Below are 27,839 nucleotides of genomic sequence, written 5' to 3' on the forward strand. Positions count from 1 at the left end.
TTTATAGCAGTACTGTTTTCTTAGCCCATGATCAAAATCTTTGCCGATCAGCCGCAGTGTTTTTGTATACAAACATGTACGGTTGTTTATACATAACGTGCGATGTAACCCACAGAGAAAGACTCGAGGCAAACATGATTTTTGAGAGTCTCCGTAAAGCCTTGCAGTCTTAACTACTCTAAGTTAATGTACATGCTGTATAATTTTACACAGTCGTCAAAAATTGTGATATTTTTCGGTTTGGTTTTACACTTAGTACCGTTGTTGAAGTGAGTTACTTTCGCGAAGATTTGCTCGCGCAGAATCCCTCTTTTGTGCTGGCTTTCATTTGGTAAATCGAATTTCCCTTTCTCGACATTAGTACCTTACAAGGAAACGATTATTAGGTGTAAAGTGATCGAAAGCTTTTTGGGTCAATCAGTGATTACCAAATGTTGTATCTTTTATGACATACGCGGTCTTTCTCTAACCCGTTCAGCCGGGTAACCTGTAATAAGCGGCACCGTATTTAGCTGTCACTCTGCATTAAGCGGTGAGTTGTCGAAACCCCTAATTTGTTTCCCCTTAATTACTGTAATTTTCACCTCTTATAAGCGGTTACCTGTATAAAGTGGTCGCGGCCCCCCTTAACAAGTCCCAACGCAGGGCCGTAGCTAGCATGAGGCAAGACGAGGCAATTGCCTCGTCTTAATTTTGGCCTTTTTTATTTTTTTTCTTAAAGATTGACTTTTCTGAAGAAAAATGCCACGGAAAATCCTTAAAAGAGTATTTCTAAACCTCTAGATTTCAAAGTTTTCTGGGGGGCATGCCCCCAGACCCCTCTAGCGGCTCGCGCCCTCGGCGCTCGAAACTTGTCTCGTCTTGTCCTGAAATCTGGCTAGAGCCCTGCAACGACCTGTTTTACTGTTCTACACCTATATTGAATGGTCACTGATAGCGGGACCATTCAAATAAATTCAAAACTAAGAATAATCTTTCGAGTAATTTTTAATCCAGGTTTCTCTCCCAAAATCCGGCAAAGTGCGAAGTATTTTCGAGTGAGATTCTGTACATTAAAGCGGTCAATTATGGCATAAAGTGGCGTCGTTTATCATATTTTATAATACCCCTAAATCTGTGGAACATGTACTTAGCGGTCAGCCTGTATTCCCCGTGGGTGACCGCTTCATACAGGTTCGACTATATTTGAGAATAAAAGAGCACAAAACGTATGTCTTTTGTTCCCTAAGGGGTATTCAAGCTAACAAATGGCTTGTGAAAACTTGACAAAACAGAAAGCAACTGTAAAAACATCCACCTGCGGTACTATATCTTGTTTGAACAGAGAGAAAAAGTTTTTCTTTTAAGCTTTGAATTGTATGAAAATGAAAATTGAGCGTTTGTTTCGCAAATGAGATTAGATCCATTGTTCAGCAATGTGATAGTTTTGACGATGAGATAGTTTTTTGGTTGAGTACTTTTTTTTTTCTATCCTTAGCCGCAAGGGCCATCTTGTTAGACCTACCAAGGAAGCTTTCTATTTTGTATACATAAGTAGATATATTTCAGTCAATTCTCGGGTAGGCGACTGAACTTGATGATTGTCGCTTTGAATTTGACAAAACAGGTCTGACTCAAACTGTCATTGTTTTTACAACTGTAACGATAAAACAAAAAACATAAAAAAAAAAAAGATAATTCACGCCGAAATTTGGTTTTCCAGCCGTCAACTTGCATGAGATCGAGGTTACCGCCTTGTCAATGGCTGACGGGTTTAAAACTTGGTGTTATTAAATGTCAAAATGCAATCATGTTTAAACGTTTACTTCGAATAATGCTATATTGAGCAAAGTCAAGAATTCATTGCGGCAACAAGTTTTTACGTTATTAAAGTGACTGGGAATTTTTGAATACTTGGAAATGGTAGTTTCGTTCCCCTCAGCTCCCACTTAACTACAAAATTTTTCCAGACTAAGGCACCGAATATTAAAGGCTGCCTTTTTATTTATGACACTGTTTGTATTCACTTTGAGTTGTGTTTTACTATCCTAACAAACTATTGGCTCCTCAGATGACAATCCTAATACAAGGCGCATTTACAAAATACCCACTCGAAGCTATTTTCATAAAAGCGTCATGACATAACATGACCGGTATTTGTTAAGATTTGGTGAAAGTTTTGCCTCAGCCAAGACACACGAAGCAATTATTTCGGAGCAAAACTAATCGGAGTCTTCTCTAAACTACGTGTTGGTAAGTTAAGGACTATTCAACAAAGCTAGATCTTTTACTCTTGGAAGTCTTGCAGGTGTACTTGAAGTTCTTAATTTAACCTTGGCGGTTTTGTATGTGTCTTAAGAAAGATAAAATTACAACATCGTTATATCATTAGTTAAATTCATGATGAGACGAGAAACGTTTATCTTTGCGTTAAGAAAAACTTCCCCATAAACCAGAATTTTTTTGTGGAAAACGTTTCGTGAGTATTATGGCCAAGTAATGAGAGCCGTTAAAAATTGATCTCCTGCAAGACCTTTCCTACATAATAGCTCAGTTTGGCAAGGAATTCACTGCTTTTAATTTTCCCAGCCTGGCTATGTCGCTACCCAACGAAACCTTCAACTACACCAACGACAACCAAAGCATCAAAAACGAGGGCTGCTTTGTGAATGACTCAACTGCTGTCAAAATGGCCAGAATCGTTCCTTATTGCATGCTACTCGTGGTATCTCTTCTTGGAAATACTGCGATCATTGCCGTGGTAGGGAAAGAACAGCGAATGAGGAAAACTGTTAACTTTTTCATCGTGAATATGTGTATTGCAGACCTTCTAATAACATTATACATGCCTCGTTCGATGTCTGTGTGGTATGATGGCTACAAATGGCAGTTTTACGGTACACTAGGACTTGTGGTTTGTAAGTTCGCTGTTTTTATGCATCAAACTGCCATTTGCGTCTCCATCTTCACTGTAGTAGCCATCAGCTTTGATCGATTTTTCGCTGTGATATTGCCGTTGAGGACCATCATTACGATAAAAATCAGTCGAATCATTATTGCAATGATATGGTTCTCTTCCGTTGTTATTCGCCTGCCGATGTTGTATGGTCTTAACCTTATTGACGCAAGTAACGGCGAAAAGAGTTGTTATCTGTCATTAGACGATGTGTTTTACCAAGGAGCTGAGAAGACTTATTACAATTCTACTCTCATTGGCCTGTTTGCTGTGCCTTTGGCAGTGATAGCTGTGCTGTATTCGGCCATTTTGATTTCCCTGAAACTACGAAAAGCGCCCGGAGAAGAAATCATGGGAAGAGAGCAAACAAGAGATTCTCGGATAAAAAAGAAAGTTCTTCGAATGGTGTTAATAGTAGTGGCTGCATTTGTGCTCTGCTGGCTGCTCTACTTTGTCCAGCTCATTTTATTTTCGTACAAAACCCAAGTGGGCTGCGAAGTTTTATTTATGAGATTGTTTTTGGCTGATCTGAACAGCGCAGTGAATCCATGTTTGTGCTTCGCTTTGAACGAGAACTTTCGTACAGGATTGAAACGCATTTTGATTCGCTACGCGCTTTGTAGTCGTATTCTCAGCGAGGAGAATTTCTCGCAAAAGGTGTCTCCCGCAAGTACAATGACTTTGTGGAATACTCAACATAATAATGATAAGCAGAGTTGAATATACGGACAAGAAAACAGCGTAAAAAAACTATTCGAAACGAAAGAAGTATTCGAATTACGTAACAACTGAGTAGCGTTCGATGTTTTGTACAAGGCGTAGAATTGAAGAAAAAGCACCCGAGTTTGACAAGATGTTGACAAGAAAGAATACGAGCCTCGATGGTAAAAGCAAGAGTTAGACAATTTTGACATCGTTCTTTCCCTCATCTCTTCTTTAATTTATGTTGAATGTAATCCAGGTGAGCAGACTGTCGAGTTATTTCTCCCGGAGAAACTGCCCGCTGAATTCACGACTGAAGGGGAAAGAAATCTATTCCGGCAAATGCTAACACATACCTGAATCTCATAAAGATATCTAGAACGTAACAGACACATCCAAACACCGAGGAGTTCTGGGAGAATTCAAGTTCCGATATGTGTCTGCTTTAATTCACATTTGACTCTTAACACCCTAACATCAGTATGCATATTCTCCATACTGTTCACCATAGGTTTCCTAAGGTGCTGACAAAGAGAATTTGTCTAACAATCAAGAGATTCTTTGGCTGGTGATCATTTCCTTTATTCTCGTGACCTCAATGTAGAGTTCAATGATGATAATGTAAGGAGAAATTAGATGTTAGTCACTCTTGGGGGTCAAATCGTTAGTTCATTTATACAAGTCGTATAGCAGCTGGAATCATCTTTGAGTGACAAAGGCTCACATTAAGTAAATATCGGCTCTCGCCAACCTTGGCATTAATCTTTATATATTTGTTCTATTGGCAGGCTTATGGTGAATGGTTAAAGCTAGCAATAATAATGATCACATTAAACCGTCGAAATAAAACGTGTCAAGCTGGTAAAACAATTTTTGTTACGTTGAAGCTTGAAAAAACTTTCAGTGTGTCTGCCCAAATGTAAATTAAATCCTTTGGGAGGCTAACGATATTCATTCAATGAAAGGATAGACTTTTATTTTCAAGCTCGAGAATGAACTGAATTTTTACTCATAAAAAAAAAAAACTCGAACTATGACCAAATGTATTTTGTCAGTAATTCAATTTGGTAAAGAATCATCATCACAGTTCATTTTATGAATGCGTTCGTCTTTTTTGTGCATATTTCTTATTGAACTGACCAAAGAAAGCTTTCCCGTTCTTAAGTTTAGTTTACTAGGTAACGAGTTTTATTGAACACCAGATTCCCGTGGTTACCATCTTGATTTTTGTACTGCACATTGTAATCAAGCAGTTGTGAATTGAGGATCGTAAAATCGAATGCGGATAGTAACCATTCGTGCAGACAACAGAGTGATGAATAGAAATCTTGATTTCTGTAAGCTTAGCGTCTGATTGGTTGTCAGCAGCGTGGGTTTCCTTTTTAAGTCAAACACAGCGTACACTCGGATTAGAGTCGGCACTCTTGAGCAAGTCATTTCATTCTAACAGTTCCTCTCTCCATCGAGGGGTATGAACAGGTAACAGCCCAATGAAATACCGAGGGATAAGCCGTAATAAGCTAACTTCCGTTCTTGGCTGAGCTCTTCCCAGTTTTCATGGTCAGCCAAAGTTCTGTTATAAAATCAAAACTGGTCATGACTCGGTAACTCGCGTTTTCCCACAATTGGCGACGATGGCGTTTGTTTACACTGCGTCTTAGTCGCAAATGGTGGAATAGTCTATTGCTATTTCAGGGATCATTGCACTCTCTCCCTTACAATTTGGTTGATGGGGTAATTCTCCGTCGGTTGGTTCTTCATAAATAGCTTTAGAGTTTGCCACTGAGGTTGACGACGGTAAAACATAACTTTTTGTCCAGTAACATTGCGGAATAAACTGTGAGATGATGTTTTTGACACCGTGACGATAACTCTCGCTGAATACCACGTAAAGGCAAGGATTAATGGCGCTGTTAGAATGGGCGAGAAAAAGGTGCACAAATAAAACATTGCATGAAACATCGACGTTGTAGGAGTACAAAATAAGACGAATGAAGTACAAAAGCCAACAAAGTACGAATGCTATCACAACAGCTATTGCCAGCTGTAGGACCTTTTTTGTAGTTTCCTCTTTATGCTGCTGCCATGGGTTTATCCTCAGAGTGGTGTCAACTTGAGGTGGTTTTCGTTTCTTGAGAGTTATCAATATGGCTGTGTATAAAATTAAAATGAATAGGAATGGTATTAAAAAAAAGCTGAAAAGATTTAGGAAGTAGTAAATTTTTTTAGTTTCATCACCGAATGTCTCATGCAAGGCAATGTAACAATGTGGTTTTCCGTTCAAGCTGTTTAAGCTCGCTGAATATGCCATAGGGGCTCGAAACGCAATAGCCGAGAGCCATATGAAAAATATGATCCCCTTGGTTCTTGGAATTGTGAGAAGCGACGGTCGTAATGGGAATACAACAGCTAAAAAACGATCGAAACTGATCGCTACGACAGTGAGAATCGAGGCAGTCATCCAAGCGTAGTTTAGCAGGGTTGAAATTCTGCAGGTTATCTCCCCTAGTAGGTTGTCAACCTGCCATTCGTATCCCACGTAAGTAAGAGCTATCATACGAGGCATATACATTGTTAGAAATATATCTGCCAGGGCCATATTCACAACCAGATAATGAATTGATTTTCTACTGGCCAATTTTGTTTTCCTTGTCACCGCAATGATCAGCAGATTTCCAGTTAAAGAGACAAAGATCACAGTGCAATACGCACAGGTTCGGATGATTTTCAATGGCATGGAATCTTCAAAAAAGCACTCTTCTTCCGGAGGAGTTACTGGAAAAATCGTCGAATTTAAGTGATTTGAATCCCTCATCAGCTGTAAGGAATAATTTCTTGCAATAAGTGCTTACGAAAGAACTGAGAATTTTCCCACTTTGAACGAAGTAACTCTAAGAAATTCTCAGGATAACCTGCCGCCCTCTCTGCAAAATTAATTGACGTGTATTATCAATTGGTATTTAGTTACCACTCTGAAAAGTCGGATCTTTCAATGAAAACATCCAGCATCTACATATCTCAAATAGCTTGTCTATCATTTCTGACATTTCTGTCTTAAATTTAATATTGTTTTACCTCAATGCAACATCGAGGAGAAAAAAATTAAAAATTTCGATTTCGATAAGCGAGGTAAATCTTTTCAGCTTCAATTCTGATCACTTCAACGATCCAATGTTTTACAAATCGGCGACAGTGGAATTTTATTCAGAAATCGATTCTTAAGCTGGCATGTAGTAATAATACTTCTTTAGTGTTTGACATAACGTAAAAAGTTTGGGAAATGTAATATTTTGTCTAATTAGAGAGGAAATGAGTAAAGGTTGATTAGTCTTGTGTTTTACTGACGAATTTTACACAACAAGGCTGCTTGATTTGAGCCTTGAAATAAACCAGTGAGAGGTTCCTTTGATTTATAGACTTTGTAATAGTACTTGGCGAAAAGAAAAAGGAACGACTTCTCGATCTCTCAGAGGTCATTTTCAAGTTAATGATGGTCAAAAAAACCTGACGAGAATGTCACAAGTCTTGAATTCCCACGCCTTGAATTTAGTACATATATGTAAAAATTTTCCTTTTCATCAGCTTGAAAATGACCTCAGCGAGGTCGAAACGTCGTTCAAAATTATTATCACTAATTTTTATCTTGAAAATGTCACAAGGATTGCAGCAAATTTACACAATTACAAGAATTGAAATATTTGAGTTCAAAACAATTTTATGCTTTGATATTAGACTTATTCTGTATATTATTTTACTTTTATCTCTATGAGCTAATTTTTCAAAATTTTTAAGTTTAAAAATTTGAAAATGACTTTGGCGAGGCCCAAACGTCGTTCCTTGAAATATGTCTTTTTCTCCAAAAATTCGCATAATGTAGTATTATATATTAATCGTTCTTCCCCGAGTGATTATCTATATTATCATATATTATGTTATTGAAAAACATAAAAAATTGCCCATAGGAAGGGACGTACGAAATGGTGCGAACAGGGCGTAACGGGAAAATATTTCCGCGACTATTATTATATGACCCGTATGGCTCCGCCAATGAAATCTTATAGAAAACCACAACGAAAGCTGACATATGTAGGGCTGTAGGAGTTGACAGAGAGGTTGGTCATTTCGCACGGACCTCACGCCTGGTTCGAGCGTCATGACCTAGCTCGAGCTGAATAATTTACCCTTCGGCCCTTTCACTCAGTCAGTAATAAGTACATGGTAAGGCCCTTCGTAAGACCCTGCGCGACGTAAAATGCAAGAAGAAAGGAAGAAGGTGAAGGAGCTTAAGAAAAGGTAAACAGACTTTTCCCCAAAACTACTTGCTAAGAATCAGGAGTCCTCATCTTCGTTATTCAATGAAAGTGGCGCAAAATAGTTCGAAGTAAACCGATTCGTTACCAGAGTCCCAGGCTTTGGAGTTTTCGCTTGTGTAAATAGCAAAATATCAAGAGAACAAAACCTTTAAATTCATTTTCAATCTTGGAATGATGTAGAATGTGTTTCAGCACTTGCTCTGACCATCTGTTTCCAAGATCACCCTCAACGCCGTCGATTCGAAATTTTCAGCCGTTCCACTAAAGTATAAAAATGTACAGACCCCAAAGCTTCCAATTCATTGTATTCTTCGTCAGTAAAAGGTAACTGGCAACGAACGAGTGAATCAAAAAAATGGCAGCACCCTTAGAATGAGGAGAAATTCTTGAGGGCATCATGATTTTAATTTCAGTGAGCTCAAAAAATAAGAACCATCATGACTACTTAAAACGGTGTCGACTTGTAACTCTTGACTTAAAAAGGATAACGATCCAGAGACAAGCACTATCTTTTCGCAGCCTCTGCTCATTTCATTCAAACGCGACAAAAACATAGGCAATTTTTTGGTCAGAAGTTCTTTTCAGACTGATGACCAACCAGGCACTTTTGAATGCACACGTGCACGATGCAAAACGCGTCCTTTCATTCACAACACTGATAAAATATCGGGACCCAAACGATCCATTAAGATCACCGATCACTTCACGTGCACCTCCGCCAATGTAATCCATTGCATAACTTGCACTTATTGCAAAAAAATATACATCGGCGAAACAGGCAAAAGACTAGGTGACCGATTCCGAGAACACCTTCGCGACGTGGAAAAGAATGAGAAGGACACATCGAAACCAGTCGCTAGACACTTTAATTTACCTAATCAACATATGGCAATCTGCGGTCTTTCCTTACACTTAGGTAGCACGGAAAGCCGTAAAACTCTTGAACAAAAGCTCATCTTTCAAACCGGCAGTCTAAATCTCACAGGGATCAACGAACGCTTTTTATTCCCCTAATTTATTCGTGTTTTTCTCGTTGTCATGTTCCCACCAATAACGTAGCTCCATTTTCTGCCTTTAAAAGCACACACAACCCACAATTCCTTTATTCGCTCCGACGAAGGGCTAACGCTCGAAACGTCAGCTTTTGTAATCGTTACAGTGGCCAATTTACCATTTCAACTTTGTCATATATCCATATTAAAAAGGATGTGATTCCTTATTTTGGATATATTTGCACGGAAGGAGAACGGCTAGGGAGTGGTCACCAGCACATGACAAGTGGCTCATGCTCATGAGAACTCACATCTCATCGGGCACAGCTACATGTAAACATCCTTTAGAAGTTGAATCTCAAAGGTTTTGGTTATCTCATAGTTTATTGGCAAGGTTATGCATACAGTTTTTTGATAAAGAAAAAACAGCGAAAAAAATTGATATGCCCTTGGGATAACAGCTTTGTTTTATGAACAGTATGGGTTCTATGGAAATCTGTCCTTCAGCTGGCAAAGAATATGATCCGCACTGATTGTGTAAAGTACTTATTTTAGTACTGATTAAATGCGTGTTTTGTTTTTGTTTTGTTTGTTTTTTTTTACATTAAAATAGTCGTAATTCTGCGTGTACTGAGGACCTCTCTAAGGAGAGAAAACACATACTTAGTTTACTTAGTTATTTTTCGTATATGAGAACGATCCTTCGCAGTAAAGCACTATTTGAGCAATAGTGAAAATCAGACCTGAAAAAAATTTCAGGCCTGTACGGGATTCGAACCACTGACCTCTGCGATACTAGTGCAGCGCTCTACCAATTGAGCTAACAAGCCAACTGGGAGCAGGCCATCAAATTAATTCGATATAAACCCGTAGATGATAAATCAAACAACAACAAACATATGAAACATATGTGTGAACTGCGGTTATGAGACGTATATGAGAACGATCCTTCGCAGTAAAGCACTATTTGAGCAATAGTGAAAATCAGACCTGAAAAAAAATTTCAGGCCTGTACGGGATTCGAACCACTGACCTCTGCGATACTAGTTCACACATATGTTTCATATGTTTGTTGTTGTGTGATTTATCATCTACGGGTTTATATCGAATTAATTTGATGGCCTGCTCCCAGTTGGCTTGTTAGCTCAATTGGTAGATCGCTGCACTAGTATCGCAGAGGTCAGTGGTTCGAATCCCGTACAGGCCTGAAATTTTTTTCAGGTCTGATTTTCACTATTGCTCAAATAGTGCTTTACTGCGAAGGATCGTTCTCATATACGTCTCATAATCGCAGTTCACACATATGTTTCATATGTTTGTTGTTGTTTGATTTATCATCTACGGGTTTATATCGAATTAATTTGATGGCCTGCTCCCAGTTGGCTTGTTAGCTCAATTGGTAGAGCGCTGCACTAGTATCGCAGAGGTCAGTGGTTCGAATCCCGTACAGGCCTGAAATTTTTTTCAGGTCTGATTTTCACTATTGCTCAAATAGTGCTTTACTGCGAAGGATCGTTCTCATATACGTCTCATAACCGCAGTTCACACATATGTTTCATATGTTTGTTGTTGTTTGATTTATCATCTACGGGTTTATATCGAATTAATTTGATGGCTTGCTCCCAGTTGGCTTGTTAGCTCAATTGGTAGAGAGCTGCACTAGTATCGCAGAGGTCAGTGGTTCGAATCCCGTACAGGCCTGAAATTTTTTTCAGGTCTGATTTTTACTATTGCTCAAATAGTGCTTTACTGCGAAGGATCGTTCTCATATACGTCTCATAACCGCAGTTCACACATATGTTTCATATGTTTGTTGTTGTTAGTTATTTTTGTAGATTGGGGAAAAATTGGGTGCTTGAACATAGCTAGAGAGGAGGGGAAGGGAAGGGAATGACTACCGATCGTTGCATGACCTAGGAACACAGCCCTATCTCCCCAAATTAGCGACTTTGGTATAGATGTAGTGGCTATTTTTTCTTAATCTCCGAAATTATCACAGTTTGGAGCACTGGAAACTGAAAATAGAAGAAGTATTAAATTTTGCATACAAAAATGAGTACTAATCACAAATCTTAACCCTGACCTTACCACCCCTTCCCACCCCTCCCTCCCCCCTCCCTCCCCCTCCCTCCCCCCTCCCTCCGTCCCCCCTTCCTCCCTCCCCCTTCCCTCCCTCCCCCCTCCCTCAAGGGGAAGTCCGGTAAGTAACTACAAACGTTTTTCAAATGCTAATAAATAGATAAATATCTCTTTGAACAATTACCCCTCCTCCCATCACTCGTAAATGTAATCCTTCCCAAGAATCATTGGGGAAAATATGAAACCCTCGGAACTTGTTGTGATTATTTATGCTGGAGCAAAGGCGAGGTAAGAATTGTTTCAAACATTAATTATTCATTCATGTCTGTCTCACACCTTGGGTCAGTGTGACATGTGTTTCAAGGAGTTACATTGTTTTGCTTCTTCGAAAAGAAACTCGTCGAATTCTGCCGGTTTCTGCCCTCATAACTGTATCTAAAAGTATTTTTAAGACGACTGTTTCCTTATCACAGGTTCAGCAGCCCACTGAATTATGGAGATACTGCTGTGCTTTTGAAGAATACCAATAACTTTACATAAGGTGAGGGAGAAACTCGTTATGTAGTGTACTCTTCGCAGGTCTCGCCTAAACACGTCTCTCTAACGAATCATATGTAGAATTTTCATAGCTTATTTGCTTAAGCTGTTACGTATAATTCTCCTACTTCGACTTTTCTGATGACTTAGTCTCAACTGTTGTTTCTATCAAATCTTTTGAAAACATCTTTAAGATTTATTTCGTCTTAAAGTTGTGTTTGTCACAGTTAAGCAAAACCTTGCGCCTTTGTGCTCTGGGCTTATCGAGTTACCTTTCTGAATACAAGTAAGTATCTGGAGCACTTGAGGTTTTTTCACAGATTTATGGTACGAACGTCAGTGATCTTAGTTTCAATGTATAACACAGGTTAAAGCATATCTAACAACAAGTAACATGTAATGAATGTGGTATCTTATTCCCTATTCTAAATATTTTTTTTGGTTCGTGTCCTTTTTCTCTGGGACTTTGGTATATTGATGGTACAAGAAGCAGGAATCACGTGGACTGCAAACTTGTTGGCGAGGGTGAGTCAAACATGGATTTCAATATGCGCTCGATTGCAAAAACGTTGACCCTAAAAAGCGTAAGCAATGAATGATGAGACTAAACAGCCTAATGGGTACACATGTACTTGATAACTGGTAGAAGCCATCCACACTTTCCTGAAAGGAAAGAATTGTCGTAAAGAAATATCTTCATGCAAAATGAAAAAGTTAGGCACTGATTACGTAACTATGCGATTTCTCAGAAAGCCGTTGGGTCTCATTGTTCATGGATCATGCTTTGAAGGTGTCAAATTTTTTGCAATTGAAACGAGTGATAGACGAGAAGCGAGAAGCCACCCCTTGAACTAACCATGTAAACCGCTTTCCTTGCGCCAAAAATAAGAAAAACGGAAAACAAAGATGAAGATGGTAATAAAACTGACCGATGAATGCATAAAATTTACCGATTTACTGTGAGAGAGAATGTTAAAATTCTCCATCTTTTCTTATATTCCTTTCACTAGAGGCCGTTCTTAGCACGGGCTGGAATTTAATGGTGTGCGACATGTTACTTAATCAATGTACTCTTTGGATTTGCAGAGTGGTGAGAAGGAGATGAAAATTGACGTTGAAAGGAGGAATGAAAAACTGCAATGTGGAGTGCACGGAGGGATGTAGAAGAACGACGCTTAACGTAAGTTCTACATGAAATTGTTTTACTGTTCAAAGCAATTTATGACCATCAAGCATAGAAAGGGACGCCAAAATACTAGTTTAAGACTGCCGGTGTTTGAACTATTCCAAACTATTTCGTTGATATGGCATTGTCACAGACGTTTTATTTGCTTTCTTGCTCCTTGCTTTTTGTTGCATTAAAATTTTTGGACCCAATTGCTCTTAAATCTATTTTGCTAATATTAAGGGCTTAACAAGACCAGTGGCGCAAGTTTGCAAGACAGCTAATCTCGCGGAAAACATAATAGATAGACAAACAATTGGCGGTACTTTTTTCTTTGTTTCTTTTCTTAGTTGTTTGTTTGTTGGTTTATTTGGCTTTCAAGTCAATAATCAATGTATTTGTTGTATTCGCAGAACAGAGCGACGGAATTGAAAATTGTTACTGGGAAAGAGGAAAGCAAACTAGTACTAAGAAACGAACGAAGTGAAGTAAAGAACTCAGCTAAACGTGAGTTGTTCAATTTGTTGTTGCTGGCAAATAAAAGAATCCATTACAATTTAACTTGGAGAACGTGACCAAAATTTTCAGAGCGAGCCAAAAAGTAGGAGTACTGGTGCGTCTGCGTAATCTTATTCCAGGCATATTACCACATCTAACTTAATGTCACTTGGGCATTAAAATTTATTAAGCTGATGTAAAGACATTTTTAAAGATATAATAGGCCTTTTGCAGCTAGTAATCAACAGCTTCCCCGGAGTGTATCAGCAGAAAAATCACACCAAAATTCGTTTTTCGCTGATACACTCCAAGGAAGCTGTTGATTAACACTTGCAAGATTTCTCGAATTGGGATACCCTTTAAATTGTCATCCGCTGTATTCTTTGTTTGAATGCAGACCTCTGTGATCTCTATTTTGTCTGAGATCACTGGAGTGCTTGCTCTCCAGTATGGCGTTGCTATGCGGTATCTAAGCACGTGATCTCTAACTGCAAAAGGCCTATTGTGTCTGGTTTTTTGCCTCTTATTGTTAAGTTCCAGGGATATTCTAGATTGTTGCAAAAGTTTAAAGACTGAAAAATCAAAACTATTGTAACTAACAAATTTTCTTACGGAAAAAAAACTTTTCAAAGTACCAAGGAAGTAAAAACCATTTCGCAAAATGACAGAGGGGAATTTCGTAAAACTAGACTAACAGGAGATCATTTTACATTAAGAACGGAAAGATCAAGCCTAAAATTGTGCAGATGTAACTTAGATATGTGATAGAACGAGATGTAAACGTAATTTTTAAACTTTGAAAAGGATTTTTTGAGATCGTGCGATATGTGTGTTTGTGCAGGCGTCTGTGTCAAAATAATTACTTTATGTGGAAATGAAGACTATATTCATCATAACTTTCTAGGGGACATCGAATGTGTTCTAGAAAAAATAATTTAAGCCATAAATGGTTTTAGAAGATTAATTGAATTAATTGCAATTTCTTTAGATTTTCAGTTTTACCATGAGGCATCTAATTTTCTTAATAAAAGAAAACTATTGTAAATTACGATTTTATTATAATAGGAAACTTTTCAAACAAATAAACTGCTGTGTCGAAGGGATTAAAAAATACTTTGCAAAATCGCAGTGGATAATTTCTTAAAACTAGACTAACAGGTTTTGAGTTCAAAAGGAATGTCGTTGAAAAAAAGAATTTACCACTGAACCACAATTAGCTTTTGGAATTAATTAGATAAGTTGCAATTTCATTAAAATTTCAGTTTCACTATGAGGCATCTATTTTCAAGTACTTTTTCTTGAGAAAAATTTTTCACAAAAAAGTGTTTTTTTTAAAAGGACCTCGAAGATTAAGACTAAAATACATACATAAAATTAAAAGAAAAAATCAAATAACAAGTTACAAACATGTCACTTAAATTTATTGATACTGGTAGATTCTTTTATTACCTGGCTACGTGAATTAAAGTCATTTACAGCATGATAAGCAGTTCTTTGAGATGCAATGAATATATGAAGATCATATATTTTGAACTGCGGTATTAGATACGTATGATGCACGATCCTCGCAGTAGATAGCGCTATTTATGCAATTGCGAAAATCAGACCTGAAAAAAATCAGGCCTGTACGGGACTCGAACCACTGACCTCTGCGATACTAGTGCAGCGCTCTACCAATTGAGCTAACAAGCCAACTGGGAGCAGGCCGTTAAGTTGGTTCGTAATAAACCCGTGAAAGTGATAAATGAGATACATTGAATATATGAAGATCATATATTTTGAACTGCGGTATTAGATACGTATGATGCATGATCCTCGCAGTAGATAGCACTATTTAAGCAATAGCGAAAATCAGACCTGAAAAAAATCAGGTCTGTACGGGACTCGAACCACTGACCTCTGCGATACTAGTGCAGCGCTCTACCAATTGAGCTAAAAAGCCAACTGGGAGCAGGCCGTTAAGTTGATTCGTAATAAACCCGTGAAAGTGATAAATGAGATACAATGAATATATGAAGTTCATATATTTTGAACTGCGGTATTAGATACGTATGATGCACAATCCTCGCAGTAGATAGCGCTCTTTATGCAATAGCGAAAATCAGACCTGAAAAAATCAGGCCTGTACGGGACTCGAACCCCTGAGCGCTGCACTAGTATCGCAGAGGTCAGTGGTTCGAGTCCCGTACAGGCCTGATTTTTTCAGGTCTGATTTTCGCAATTGCATAAATAGCGCTATCTACTGCGAGGATCGTGCATCATACGTATCTAATACCGCAGTTCAAAATATATGAACTTCATATATTCATTGTATCTCATTTATCACTTTCACGGGTTTATTACGAACCAACTTAACGGCCTGCTCCCAGTTGGCTTGTTAGCTCAATTGGTAGAGCGCTGCACTAGTATCGCAGAGGTCAGTGGTTCGAGTCCCGTACAGGCCTGATTTTTTCAGGTCTGATTTTCGCAATTGCATAAATAGCGCTATCTACTGCGAGGATCATGCATCATACGTATCTAATACCGCAGTTCAAAATATATGAACTTCATATATTCATTGTATCTCATTTATCACTTTCACGGGTTTATTACGAATCAACTTAACGGCCTGCTCCCAGTTGGCTTGTTAGCTCAATTGGTAGAGCGCTGCACTAGTATCGCAGAGGTCAGTGGTTCGAGTCCCGTACATGCCTGACTTTTTCAGGTCTGATTTTCGCAATTGCATAAATAGCGCTATCTACTGCGAGGATCATGCATCATACGTATCTAATACCGCAGTTCAAAATATATGAACTTCTTATATTCATTGTATCTCATTTATCACTTTCACGGGTTTGTTACGAATCAACTTAACGGCCTGCTCCCAGTTGGCTTGTTAGCTCAATTGGTAGAGCGCTGCACTAGTATCGCAGAGGTCAGTGGTTCGAGTCCCGTACAGGCCTGACTTTTTCAGGTCTGATTTTCGCAATTGCATAAATAGCGCTATCTACTGCGAGGATCGTGCATCATACGTATCTAATACCGCAGTTCAAAATATATGAACTTCATATATTCATTGTATCTCATTTATCACTTTCACGGGTTTATTACGAATCAACTTAACGGCCTGCTCCCAGTTGGCTTGTTAGCTCAATTGGTAGAGCGCTGCACTAGTATCGCAGAGGTCAGTGGTTCGAGTCCCGTACAGGCCTGACTTTTTCAGGTCTGATTTTCGCAATTGCATAAATAGCGCTATCTACTGCGAGGATCATGCATCATACGTATCTAATACCGCAGTTCAAAATATATGAACTTCTTATATTCATTGTATCTCATTTATCACTTTCACGGGTTTATTACGAACCAACTTAACGGCCTGCTCCCAGTTGGCTTGTTAGCTCAATTGGTAGAGCGCTGCACTAGTATCGCAGAGGTCAGTGGTTCGAGTCCCGTACAGGCCTGACTTTTTCAGGTCTGATTTTCGCAATTGCATAAATAGCGCTATCTACTGCGAGGATCGTGCATCATACGTATCTAATACCGCAGTTCAAAATATATGAACTTCATATATTCATTGTATCTCATTTATCACTTTCACGGGTTTATTACGAACCAACTTAACGGCCTGCTCCCAGTTGGCTTGTTAGCTCAATTGGTAGAGCGCTGCACTAGTATCGCAGAGGTCAGTGGTTCGAGTCCCGTACAGGCCTGACTTTTTCAGGTCTGATTTTCGCAATTGCATAAATAGCGCTATCTACTGCGAGGATCATGCATCATACGTATCTAATACCGCAGTTCAAAATATATGAACTTCATATATTCATTGTATCTCTTTTATCACTTTCACGGGTTTATTACGAACCAACTTAACGGCCTGCTCCCAGTTGGCTTGTTAGCTCAATTGGTAGAGCGCTGCACTAGTATCGCAGAGGTCAGTGGTTCGAGTCCCGTACAGGCCTGTCTTTTTTAGGTCTGATTTTCGCTATTGCATAAATAGCGCTATCTACTGCGAGGATCGTGCACCATACGTATCTACTACTACTGTTAGACTTTGACAGATTCTTAGTAGAACGACTTTTACTATTGCGCTACTAGTACTGTCAGACTTTGACAGATTCTTAGTAGAACGACTTGTACTATTGCACTACTAGACTTTCAAAGATTCTAAGAACGACTTTTTTCTATTGCACTACTACTACCTAGTATCAGACATTTTTAAAACGAATTTTAATATTGCATTACTACTGTTAGACTTTCACAGATTCTTTGAGCGACTTTTACACTACTTCTAGACTTTGACAACGAATTTTTATTTGCACTACTACTGCTGCTAGACATTTACAGATTCAAAGAACTTTTTTTCTACTGCACCACTACTTCTTTTAGACTTTCACAGATTCTCGCCAAGACTTTTTCCTATTGCATTACTTACTTAGAATTTGACGTATTCTAGGAACGACTTTTACACTACTACTTCTACTAGACTTGGCAGAGTTTAAAAACGAATTATACACTATTACTACTGCTAGACATTGAGAGAATTTTTAAAAAGACCTTTACTATTGTATTGCTACTTCTGTTAGACTTGACAGAGTTTTAAAACGACTTTTTACTGTTGCGCTACTATTAGACTTTCCCAGATTCTTAGAACGACTTTTTTCGATTGCACTACTACTGCTAGACTTCGCAGATTTTTAAAGTGATTTTCTATTACTTCTACTGTTACACTTGGAAAGCTGTTTGAACGAGTTTTCGATTACTTTTCTACCGCTTTACTGATCTTTGAAAGACTCTTTACTCTCACGCCCACTTAAACAGATTCAAAAAAACAAATTTTTCGCTTGCATTAATATCTTCGTAATAGGAAAATGCTCGGAAATTTTCTTTCGTCTCTTTCTTCAATAACATTAAAGAAAACAAGAGCACAAGGTAAACATAAAAAAATAGTCTCAATCACTATTCACAATCTATTGTTTCTATGAACAATGGGAGCCAACCTACTTCTGGTGCAATTTCGCCGTGTTTTCTTACTAAAAGCCTTTGTGGTCTAGCGGTAGTGCACATACAAATTAAACGACGGCCTTATCCCCGCCGGCGTTTAATTTAAGTTGTAAAAGCAGCTCCCAGGGGGCTCAGGCCCCGTTGGTTGGTTTTCTTTTTCCTTTTAATCTTTAAAGGGGCAGAAATTAATTTAATACTAGGAGCTCCGAGAATTTTACCTGAAACTTTTTTTTTCAAGAAAAAAATTCTCGAGGCTCTTAAAATTAAATTTCTACAACTTAATTTTACTAGACGGTGAGAGGTTATGGTCTTTGAGCGAGCCAGGCAATGCGCATTACCGCAAGAATATAAAGGAGAATAAAAAGTAAATGTAATAAAAGAAGAATGCATGTATCTTTGGGAAAAAATTATTGAAATGTAAAAATAATTGTCGCTTAACATCCTGCATGCAGAGCATTCCTTCTTTCAAAGGCATTCATCACTTTTTCTTGGAGACATATCGCTTGTTTCAAATTTCTCTCATGACGAGCACTCGATTTTCAACTTACTCTGCTTTTAGAGTTAAATTTCATCCTTAAGAAATTCGATACTGTCATTAAAACGATCTCAAATTAATTTTTTAAAATCAAGCAGTTCTAATCAATTTTAGATTTTCGTTTCACAAGTGTTAAGATACATTCAGATTTCTATTTTGGTGTTAAATATTTTACTTCTGTTCAGCAAAATTTAGCGATTTAAAATTTTTTTTTTATTAAACTCGTCCGTCTCTTGTTAACCTTAAGTACCTTGTTAACCAGGGTTACCCTTCTAAATTAGTTTCTAAACAATTCTCCAAAGCCTCCGCCATCCCTAGACATAATTTACTCAGGACTCGTGGAAAAGAAGCGAAGAAACTATTTCCATTTGTTACTACATTTAATCCTAAATTGCCCGACGTAGGCAACATAATCAGAAAGCATTTGTTTATTTTGCAATCTAACCCCAAATTGAAAGAACTTTTTCCTCGAAGTTCTATCTTTTCGTCGATCGAAATATCTCAAAGAATTGTTAGCACTATCTCGTTTTAAAACTGCCAGCGAGAGACAAACCATTCCTCATAATGGCTGCTTTAAATGCGATAGGAAAAGATGCGACCTCTGTCAGAATTTCTTTGTTGAATCTAAATCATTTCTCAGCTTTCAGACGGGCAAAAATTACACCATCCACTCCAGACTTTCCTGTGACTCTAAAAATGTGATTTACTTGGCTTCCTGTAAGAAATGTCGCCTGCAATACGTGGGATCTACTACCACCGACTTTAAAGCGAGATTTCGAAATCACAAATCTACTATGCTCACAAACAAAACAACTTGTGAAGTAGCGATAAACTTCAACAAAACCCCACACACCCTGGACGATTTTTCGTTCCAATGCATTGATCAGGTACAGGCCCCTAGTGGCTCTGCAGAGATCGATAGGCTTTTAATCACAAAAGAGGCTTATTGGAGTGCTCAGTTGTTCTCTTTGGCACCCCATGGTTTGAAAAAAAGAAAGGAATTTCATTCGAAAAATAGAATTTGCTATAATTAATTTTCCACCTTATATTAGGCGCTACTAATTGATCGTTCAAAGGCCCTTTTCTTGGATTTTGTCGGCCCTTTAGGTGTGGATTGGACTCAGAGGCCCTGCCAAGGGATCTTATTATGATTAGTATCATTTAAGAGCCCCTCCAGGGATTTTGTTGCTAATTTTCCCTTTCGGGCTCCAAAGGCCTTGTTTTGGGATTTTGTTACGGTTTACAGTTGTAGTAAAAAGTGGGCCTTCCCTTTTTTAATGCTCGCCGCAAAAAGGGCGAGGCAAAAAGGGACGAGGCTCTGCTTAGCAATAAAGCAATTCCATTAAGCTGTAGTAATAAATTCGCTCTAACGGATATCTTGTATGCAAAAGACATAAACCGTGATTTTGCTACGCAAGTTGAAACATAAAATCGATGTTTTTTACGGAAAAAAGTGTAATCCGAAAACAAACACATCGTTATCTCTTTGGGGAATTCCTCGTGCAACGTTAGAAATAATATCCCTATTAACACAACATGACATTCAGAGAACATTTTTCTTTTACATTTAAACATTTAAAGAAATACAACACAACAGTTATTCTACCTTAATTGCTGTAGCATGCTTGCAAAGATGAACGAGGTCAACACTTTGGGTCTTTCCTAAATGGGTAACCGAATGCTGTTGTACATGTCCTTCAGGGATATTAGAGATTTATGGGAAAGTAACAGTTGCATGGCAAAATTCCTTTATATCTTAAGAAAAAATAGAGGAAGAAATAAGTTTTGTTCGCAAACAAATCCTTTTTCGAAAATTATTGATATAATTTACATTCCTTCGCCTAATTCAGTACACTCATGTCTTGCACTCATGTGTCATTTATGTCTTTTATGACCAATGCATAGACCACTTTCATAAATGGCTGCCGGATTAATATTCTTTTGTTTAAATTTAAATTTGTCCTACTCGCCTCGTTCTCCAGTACAAAATTCTAAAGAATACATTATCTCAAGCGAGGCCAGAACGGCTAATTTAAATTTAAACAAAAGAATATATATACGACAGCCATTTATGAAAGTGGTCTGTCCGGGTCGGACACATATAGCGGCGTTGATGGCGAATAACAACAGAACAGCTCATTAACCCAACGAATTTAATGACGGCGAAGAATTCCAATGTTTACAAAACCATCCGGTCGCCCTTTCATCATAAATTAGGAGGCTCAGGGAGCCGTTAAAACCACATGATGAAAGGCGGTAAACGAAAGAAAAGAAAACAGTTTTTACGTACCTAAATTTATAGATATTACTTGTAAATGAAGATGTTTCAGTGTGTGTATATGTATATTCCATAGTATTATATACGTATATCTGGGGTATGGCTTACAACGAGGATTAAGTTCCTCCCCTCTAACTCTTTTTTTAATAATAATGTATTATGTATATCATTATTTAAAATAAAGTTGCTATAAGTACTGTTATACTTTTTCGACACAAGTCTGTTGCTTTGTAATATTACCCTATTCGACTGTATCTTATGTACTAAAATTTCCTCTTCAAAAGATTTTGATTTAATTTGTTCAGCGGCAGTATGGTGTGACAGTTATGTTCCGTTTCCCGATTGAGAACCTTACTTTTCATTAAAAAAGAAGTACTGTCCAATTTTAAAAGAGGATGTTTTCACGTTTAAAACCTGTTTTTCTTGATTAAAAAATCCGCTCCATTTAACAAAGTACTTTCCTTAAACTTTCCTTGAAAAAAAAAGGAATTCTATTAACCTGTACTATCAAATTCTTTTTTCAAATCGTTACACTGATGAACTTGAAAGTGAGAAGAAAGCAAAACCTTAATTCTTCTGTACAATGACAAAATACCTTCTGTTTTTTCTCGAAAACGGCTTAAGTTCCAACAGAAACATATCGCAATCTCTTAAGTGAGACCTCCTTCGAAAAGCTGATCATGATATCCTTAAATGAACACGACATTCAATGAAAGCATTTTTATTCCATGTGTAGAGCTTTAAAGCAATAGTTGATAATCTTAGTCAGATCAATTGCTCTGTTTCGACCTGAAACGCTTGGACGTGTGGGAAAGTTTCAGGCCTTCCCGAAAAAGGTAGTAATTGGAAGAGGATCAACTACTGAGGGACGCCGAAGAGAGAAATTCAATGAACTCATTTGTTATTTTCACAGCAGTTTTTTGTAACTTTAGAAAGTAAGGAGACTGACAAGGGTTTGTTCGCCAACAAATCCTCCAATACATGACATCAAGCAAACTACTTCGTTTTACTTCATTTAAAGTTTTCCTCCGACCCTTTTCGCCTGTTTATAAGTTCTTTCATGACTTATTCCTTACTTGAAACAGTTACTTAGAATGAACTTCCATCCCTTGGAAATCATACAATTTTCCAAAGATGTCCTTGATATGTAAACTTTGTAGCAAAATTCTCACCATAACATTTTGTTTCTGATTTTAACGAAAAAACTTAAAGTTGCAATTTTTATATTTAACTCGCAAAGTTATCTTCTATTTGAATTCAGAAACTGTCTTTCTTGATTGAGGAGATTTATCTCTTTTCAAAAAGGAGAATTTAGATTTGACGTGTGATGAATGCTCTGTAAAAACTTTGCCCTTACCAAATGTACCCTCGATTGAAAAAAAAATTACATTTCCATTTGGAAAGTATTTCTCTCGCGGGAAAACCAATCAAAATGTCCTTTTTAAAAAGTTACCATTGGCGACATAGATGTAGCACGGCTAATCTTTATGTTGCTGTCCCAGTTACAACCATATTTTAAAAAGCTGAGGAAAGCTGCACGATTTTGTAGCAACAACTATCACCTTACAGCCAGCGTTACTGAAATGCTTCAAGAGCTAGGATGGACCACCTTAGATTTGAGAAGAACAATGTCTCGGCTAATTCTTCTATATAAGATTAGTCGAGGGAAAATTGATGTTGACACTAATGTTTATCTGCGCCCTCACACTGAACTTAGAACAAGTGCGAGGCACAATTTTAGATACATTTAAGAGAAAGCCATTGAGATTATTAATTATTATTCTTTTTTCCCCAAAACTATAAGAAGTTTCAATAGCTTATCTAAGGACACTGTCAACTCCAACACCCTTGAATATTTTAAATCTGAACTTTTAAATAATTTAGTTAATAACAATAATTAGATCTTCTATTTCTTCACTTTACTTTCATATAGACAGTGTATAATATAAAGTTGTAGACATTACTTTCAGCTGTAAATTGGTAGTGCCATATACATATAATTTTACCGACTGAACATAAATGTAGAGCTAGATGTAGAAGCTTTTGCTCATCTTGGTCGTCCAAGAATGACCCTCTCTACCTGTTACTCTTTGTTGCACTTTAGTATGCTCACAGAGGTATTATTACATAACGTTTCAGTCTTTTTTCTAGGAGGGTGGTTGGAAAACTGCAATCCCTCAGCGATACTTTATAAAAGAAGTAGGGTGCATATTTGTAGTAACATTTGCGTCATAATAACGTTTTCTCGTTCTTCAAAAATTGACCTGAAAACATAAAATTCTGCCACCTTCCTAAGCTCGCAGTCTTTTTTCTGAAAGATTTAGTTTGCCTGAAAATGTTTATTCGATGATTGATAAAATACACAGTTACGAAGTTAATTCTTTAAGTCAATAAATATTTTGTTAGTTGTCATCATCTGCTCACAGCTATTGTCGAATTTTAAATATCTATGTTTTGCATATGATTTCTCCCTTGAAAAGGCTTCATGCAAACAAAGAACTGTATTAACTCAATCGATCCAACAAATTTATATGTAATGGGATCTGTGGTAGTTTTAAGACGTAAATTTTCCTAGTTAAAAAATTTTCAGTTGTCGTTGTGGTCTAAACAATTGAAAATATTTATGACATTTAGCAACATCTTTTGCCTTAATTCTTTTTTATTTCAAAATAACCTTGTCACTTAATTTTTAAACAATTTGTTTACTGGGCCTTTCCGTCTCTATTGGAAATTGATTTTTAAATTTGAACCAGAAAGAAATGTTATCTATAACTTTTTTTCGGCACTGACAAGCACTCTTTGAAAGTTTTCCAGTCTATGAAAACGTACCTTACAAAAATTTTGATTTCCACCTTTCTATTTTTGTAACAATCTGGAATATTCCTCGAGTTTGGAAAGAACAAAAACAAGACGAGAATTGACGCTGACATCGTCACAATAATGTCAACAGTCCAACTAAAGCTAACTAATGTATATTTGAGCGAGGTCTCTAAATTTTTATTGTAATGGATTGCTTTGTATAACTAGCATTATAGGCATTACCTGTTGCATATACTTGTTTCATTTAAAAATGACCTTGAACTTGTTTCTTTTACAGAATTAAACATGACTTCAGTAAACTGTTTTAACTGGTTTAATTTGGAATGAGATCTTCAACGAGTTTGTATTTTATGAAAAAAAACTTTTAAAAAAGAAATGAAAAAAATCTACATTAGATATCTTGAAAAATGAAAATTTCCAGCTCAACGTTGAAAATATTGTATAAAACTAAAAGACTGAAATTAAATCGAACTGATCAAATTGTTTGTTCAAAAACACTTTTTAAAAATACCTTATTGTACGCTACTTATTTATTTATGTAGTTATTTAACTGTCGTTCTTTAATTTTCTTAATTTCTAATATTTGGTTTCTGAATCACCTTACTCTTTGTAATTATTAGGTTATCTTAGGCAATTATTTGACCCGCCTCGACATGCAAGTCTGCGACTGTGGCTGATCGAACTTATTCTGACATTTTGTAATGAAATGAATGTTTGAAGTGTGTGGTCTTCAGTTCTCAATTTATTTAAGCTAAGCCCTAATATTTGAATTATGAAAATGGTTTTCTTTCAAAATTGTCTGTTATGATTATTACAATGGAAATTTATCCTACCACGAAGAACTTTTACATTCGTGATTTTGCCACATTCTGCAACATTTCTCGAGTTTGACAAGAACAAAAAAGGATGAAAAAAGGAAAGGAATCATCGGAAGAATGAATACTTTGGCGACGATCTTAAATTCCTATTGTAATGGATTACTTTGAACTATATATCAGCAAAAACAATCATTCAAACAACTTACATTTAGCGGAGTTTTCTTTCATTTTTCTGTTCGTTTCTTACTTCATTTATCCAATCTTCTTTAGATCTCTGTTTTTATCCTAGTCTCTCGACTCTGCAAATCCAAAGTAAGTAATAAAATAAAACGCACATAGATGATTTTCTCATCGTTAAATAACCTACATAGCCATTTTTTAAAATTAGTACAAGCTAGTGCTTAAACAGCGATCAAACGTGTGCGAACGTTGTAATGAATGGGTGGTGTGCTTTCAGGCTGTCAGACCCAAGTGTCTTAAAAAGCTACAAACAACCATACGAGCCAGTAATTTTATAGGCGCATAACTTTTAATAAACGTTTTCTTTTCTATTTTTGCCGACTTTTGAGTTTCCTCTAACAGATTTCTATGAGATTTCTATGAAAACATGTTTATGTTTTCTTTATTAAATTTGCGCGGGAAATCGGCGCGCGGGTTGTCCAGAATTGATCTCCTCACGCATGCTCGACGTTTGGTCACTTTGTTTTAGTAGCCTAACTTTATCTCATGTTAAGTTACAGGATTATTTGTCAAGCAATTTGATGGGTTGGGCGGCTTCCCCTAAGGGTTAACCATGGTGTCGTCATAGACAATCAAAAAAAATGGCCAGACCTGCAACCATTGATTCTCACACAAAAAGACCAAAGGTTTATAATAGTATTTAATTATCCTCCCAAGTCAAACTCTTGCTACAAAAGACAATGATTTGCAATAGTCCAATCAATGGCACTATTCGTAAGTTTTCGTTGTTGACTTCTGGATCATTACAAGCAAAACAACAAGGTGAACAACTAACCTTTGGCTGAGTTTTCCTGCATCCCGCTGTTCGTTTCCCTTTCTAAGTTCATTATCCTCATTTTCAACTGAAATCTAATTTCCATCTCTTGACTCTGCAAATCTAACAATAGAGTGAGTATTAACATATCGCACGCCATTAACTGACTTGCTGCGTCGAGATTTGCTTCTCGGAAAGGGCTGATAAGTGTAGTACCAACAAACAATAAAGTAAAAAAAAGGTTCCTAAAATGACATTACATCGACCAAAATATTTAGAATGGTCCAAGTAAAGACCTCTTTAGCTGAGTATTTTGGCGACGTTCTGAAACAAATCCTTTTTTTAAGGGTTACTTTGAACTATTAGAAAAAAATAAAAGTGCCTAATTCTCTTACATTGCTCAGATTCTGTTTTACTCCATTGGAACCTTGCAATCCTCTCTGAAAGACGAAGTTTTAAATTATTCCGTTTGAATCTGCAAGTAAAATAAATACATCGAATGACTACCTAAAAGGAAGATACAGTCTTATACGAATAGACTCTGCAATATGTTGATAATTAGTTGGTCTCGTTAGTTTCAATAGCTGTAACTTTCAGTGATAAAAGACTTAATAATCTGTTGAGATAGGTCCGTGATCTCCAAAGTTTGGTCTTTGGGTTTACTTGTGGTCTCAGAATATCCCAGCGGGCTTGCAACAATTTATTGATAAACAGCCACACACTTAAAGTTCGCTCTGGTCGTTGAAACTTAAGAAAACGAGCAGTTCGCTCTGGCAAAGGGCTAACGCAGAAAAAGTCAGCTTTATGAACTCTTTACGAAGGTCAATTTGCATTATTAACTCAGCTGATAGAACCAAATTATCTTGTTTTATAACCCACCCATTAATTTTGGCGCGATTTTATTGGTTACTTTACGTCACGTGGTGAAAAATCACAGGACAGTTATCACGCAACAACCCCCGTCCGCGTCGATATTTATCCTCCGATTTTTTCCGTGGAAAAGAAACATAGTCAACACAAGAGTTTCAACTTTTCCGTTCTCCTATTTACATGGAAGGAAACCAAACTAGTGTTTTTTTTGCTTGCTTGCGTCAATCACGCGCATTCGCCATCAGATCACCTCTGGCTTTTTTACCGTGTTTACGCGCAGTTTAATTGCGATGTGAAAATTAATGGAAGAGTTATAAAATGAATAAACCCCGTTCTGGCTTGCTGGTATGTCGGCTGATAATGTCCTTGGCCGAGAGATTGTCCTCAAAATTTCATATTTGCCCTCGAAGCTTCGCTTCTCGGCTAAATATTCATTTTTCGGACAATCTCTCAGCCGCGGACATTATAAGCCGACATACCAGCCGCCTGAAGAGGTTTATTTACTAAATACCCCCCTCACTGACGTAGCACTAGAAACTTACCCTCTTTATTCTTGGATGGGTTATTCAGTCGTCACAAACTGAAAAACAAACCTTACTGGATGTCATCCTCTTCTTTTCCCTCCCTTGTTTCTCTTGATCTCCACATTTTTGTTTTCATGCTATGCTTGACGAGGCCCTATAATACATAGACAACTTTCTTTAGATAAGTACTCGTAATAAGCACAAATGTATCTCTTTTCGGACTCGAAAAGAATAGCAAAGGATAATTAGAAGTATGCCCTTTTATGCCTTTTTTGCCCCTTTCAAGGTCAGTGTTCTCTAAAAACATATCGAAATTAAAGGGATATTTGATAGGCTAAACCGTCGCTACAATAGGTGGGTATGACGGATTTAATGCACGATGACCATTACGTATTTTTTGACATCAGTATTTTTCCATTAACAAAAGCAAAGTGATTGTTTCATCCAATCAAAAGCGCTGTATGCATGTAGGTCAAGAGTTTGGATTAATTTTGTTTCCTTTTGAACCCGGTTAGTTTTCGATTGTATTCCGTTAAATCCACTTGAGTGACCAAGACAGAATTTCTCTTTACCAAATAACACATTAACAAGCAGACAAGTAATAAGAATAAAGGGGATAATTTGTTGATCCAACATCGAATTCTTCAAACTAACTACATTCGCTCTGACGAAGGGCTAACGCTCGAAACGTCAGCTTTATAACTCTTTACGGTGGCCAATTTACAAATTTAACTTAATTGATAAAACCAAATTTACCTTGTTACCCCCCCACCGACGTAGCACCACAGTTTCTTTAGAA

General features: G+C 37.3%; 3 protein-coding genes across 3 annotated transcripts in view; 2 read left to right on the top strand and 1 right to left on the bottom strand.

Moving 5' to 3' along the window:
* The first annotated feature begins 114 nt into the window (after window positions 1-114).
* LOC111338739 (neuropeptide SIFamide receptor-like) lies at window positions 115-4,507 on the top strand. The gene is made up of 2 exons (XM_022945257.2): window positions 115-2,232; window positions 2,569-4,507. Exon 2 carries the CDS (start codon window positions 2,576-2,578, stop codon window positions 3,653-3,655), a length of 1,080 nt encoding a protein of 359 aa, XP_022800992.2. The 5' UTR covers window positions 115-2,232; window positions 2,569-2,575; the 3' UTR covers window positions 3,656-4,507.
* On the bottom strand, window positions 4,481-26,994 carry LOC111338718 (uncharacterized). Its single transcript, XM_088730492.1, has 4 exons — window positions 26,042-26,994; window positions 25,668-25,769; window positions 24,859-24,951; window positions 4,481-5,788 (listed from the first exon to the last, which is right to left on the bottom strand). The coding sequence occupies exons 3-4, from the start codon at window positions 24,878-24,880 to the stop codon at window positions 5,295-5,297; spliced, it is 516 nt and encodes a 171-aa protein (XP_088586618.1). The 5' UTR covers window positions 24,881-24,951; window positions 25,668-25,769; window positions 26,042-26,994; the 3' UTR covers window positions 4,481-5,294.
* The window catches only part of LOC111338716 (uncharacterized), a 34,748-nt gene continuing 19,557 nt past the window's right edge, over window positions 12,649-27,839 (top strand). The window contains exons 1-2 of the mRNA XM_022945231.2: window positions 12,649-12,738; window positions 13,137-13,230. The gene's annotated coding sequence lies outside the window, so the exon portion shown is untranslated. The remainder of the gene's footprint in view (window positions 12,739-13,136; window positions 13,231-27,839) is intronic.

Source organism: Stylophora pistillata, chromosome 8 (assembly GCF_964205215.1).
Source record: "Stylophora pistillata chromosome 8, jaStyPist1.2, whole genome shotgun sequence".
Classification (NCBI taxonomy): Eukaryota; Metazoa; Cnidaria; class Anthozoa; order Scleractinia; family Pocilloporidae; genus Stylophora; species Stylophora pistillata.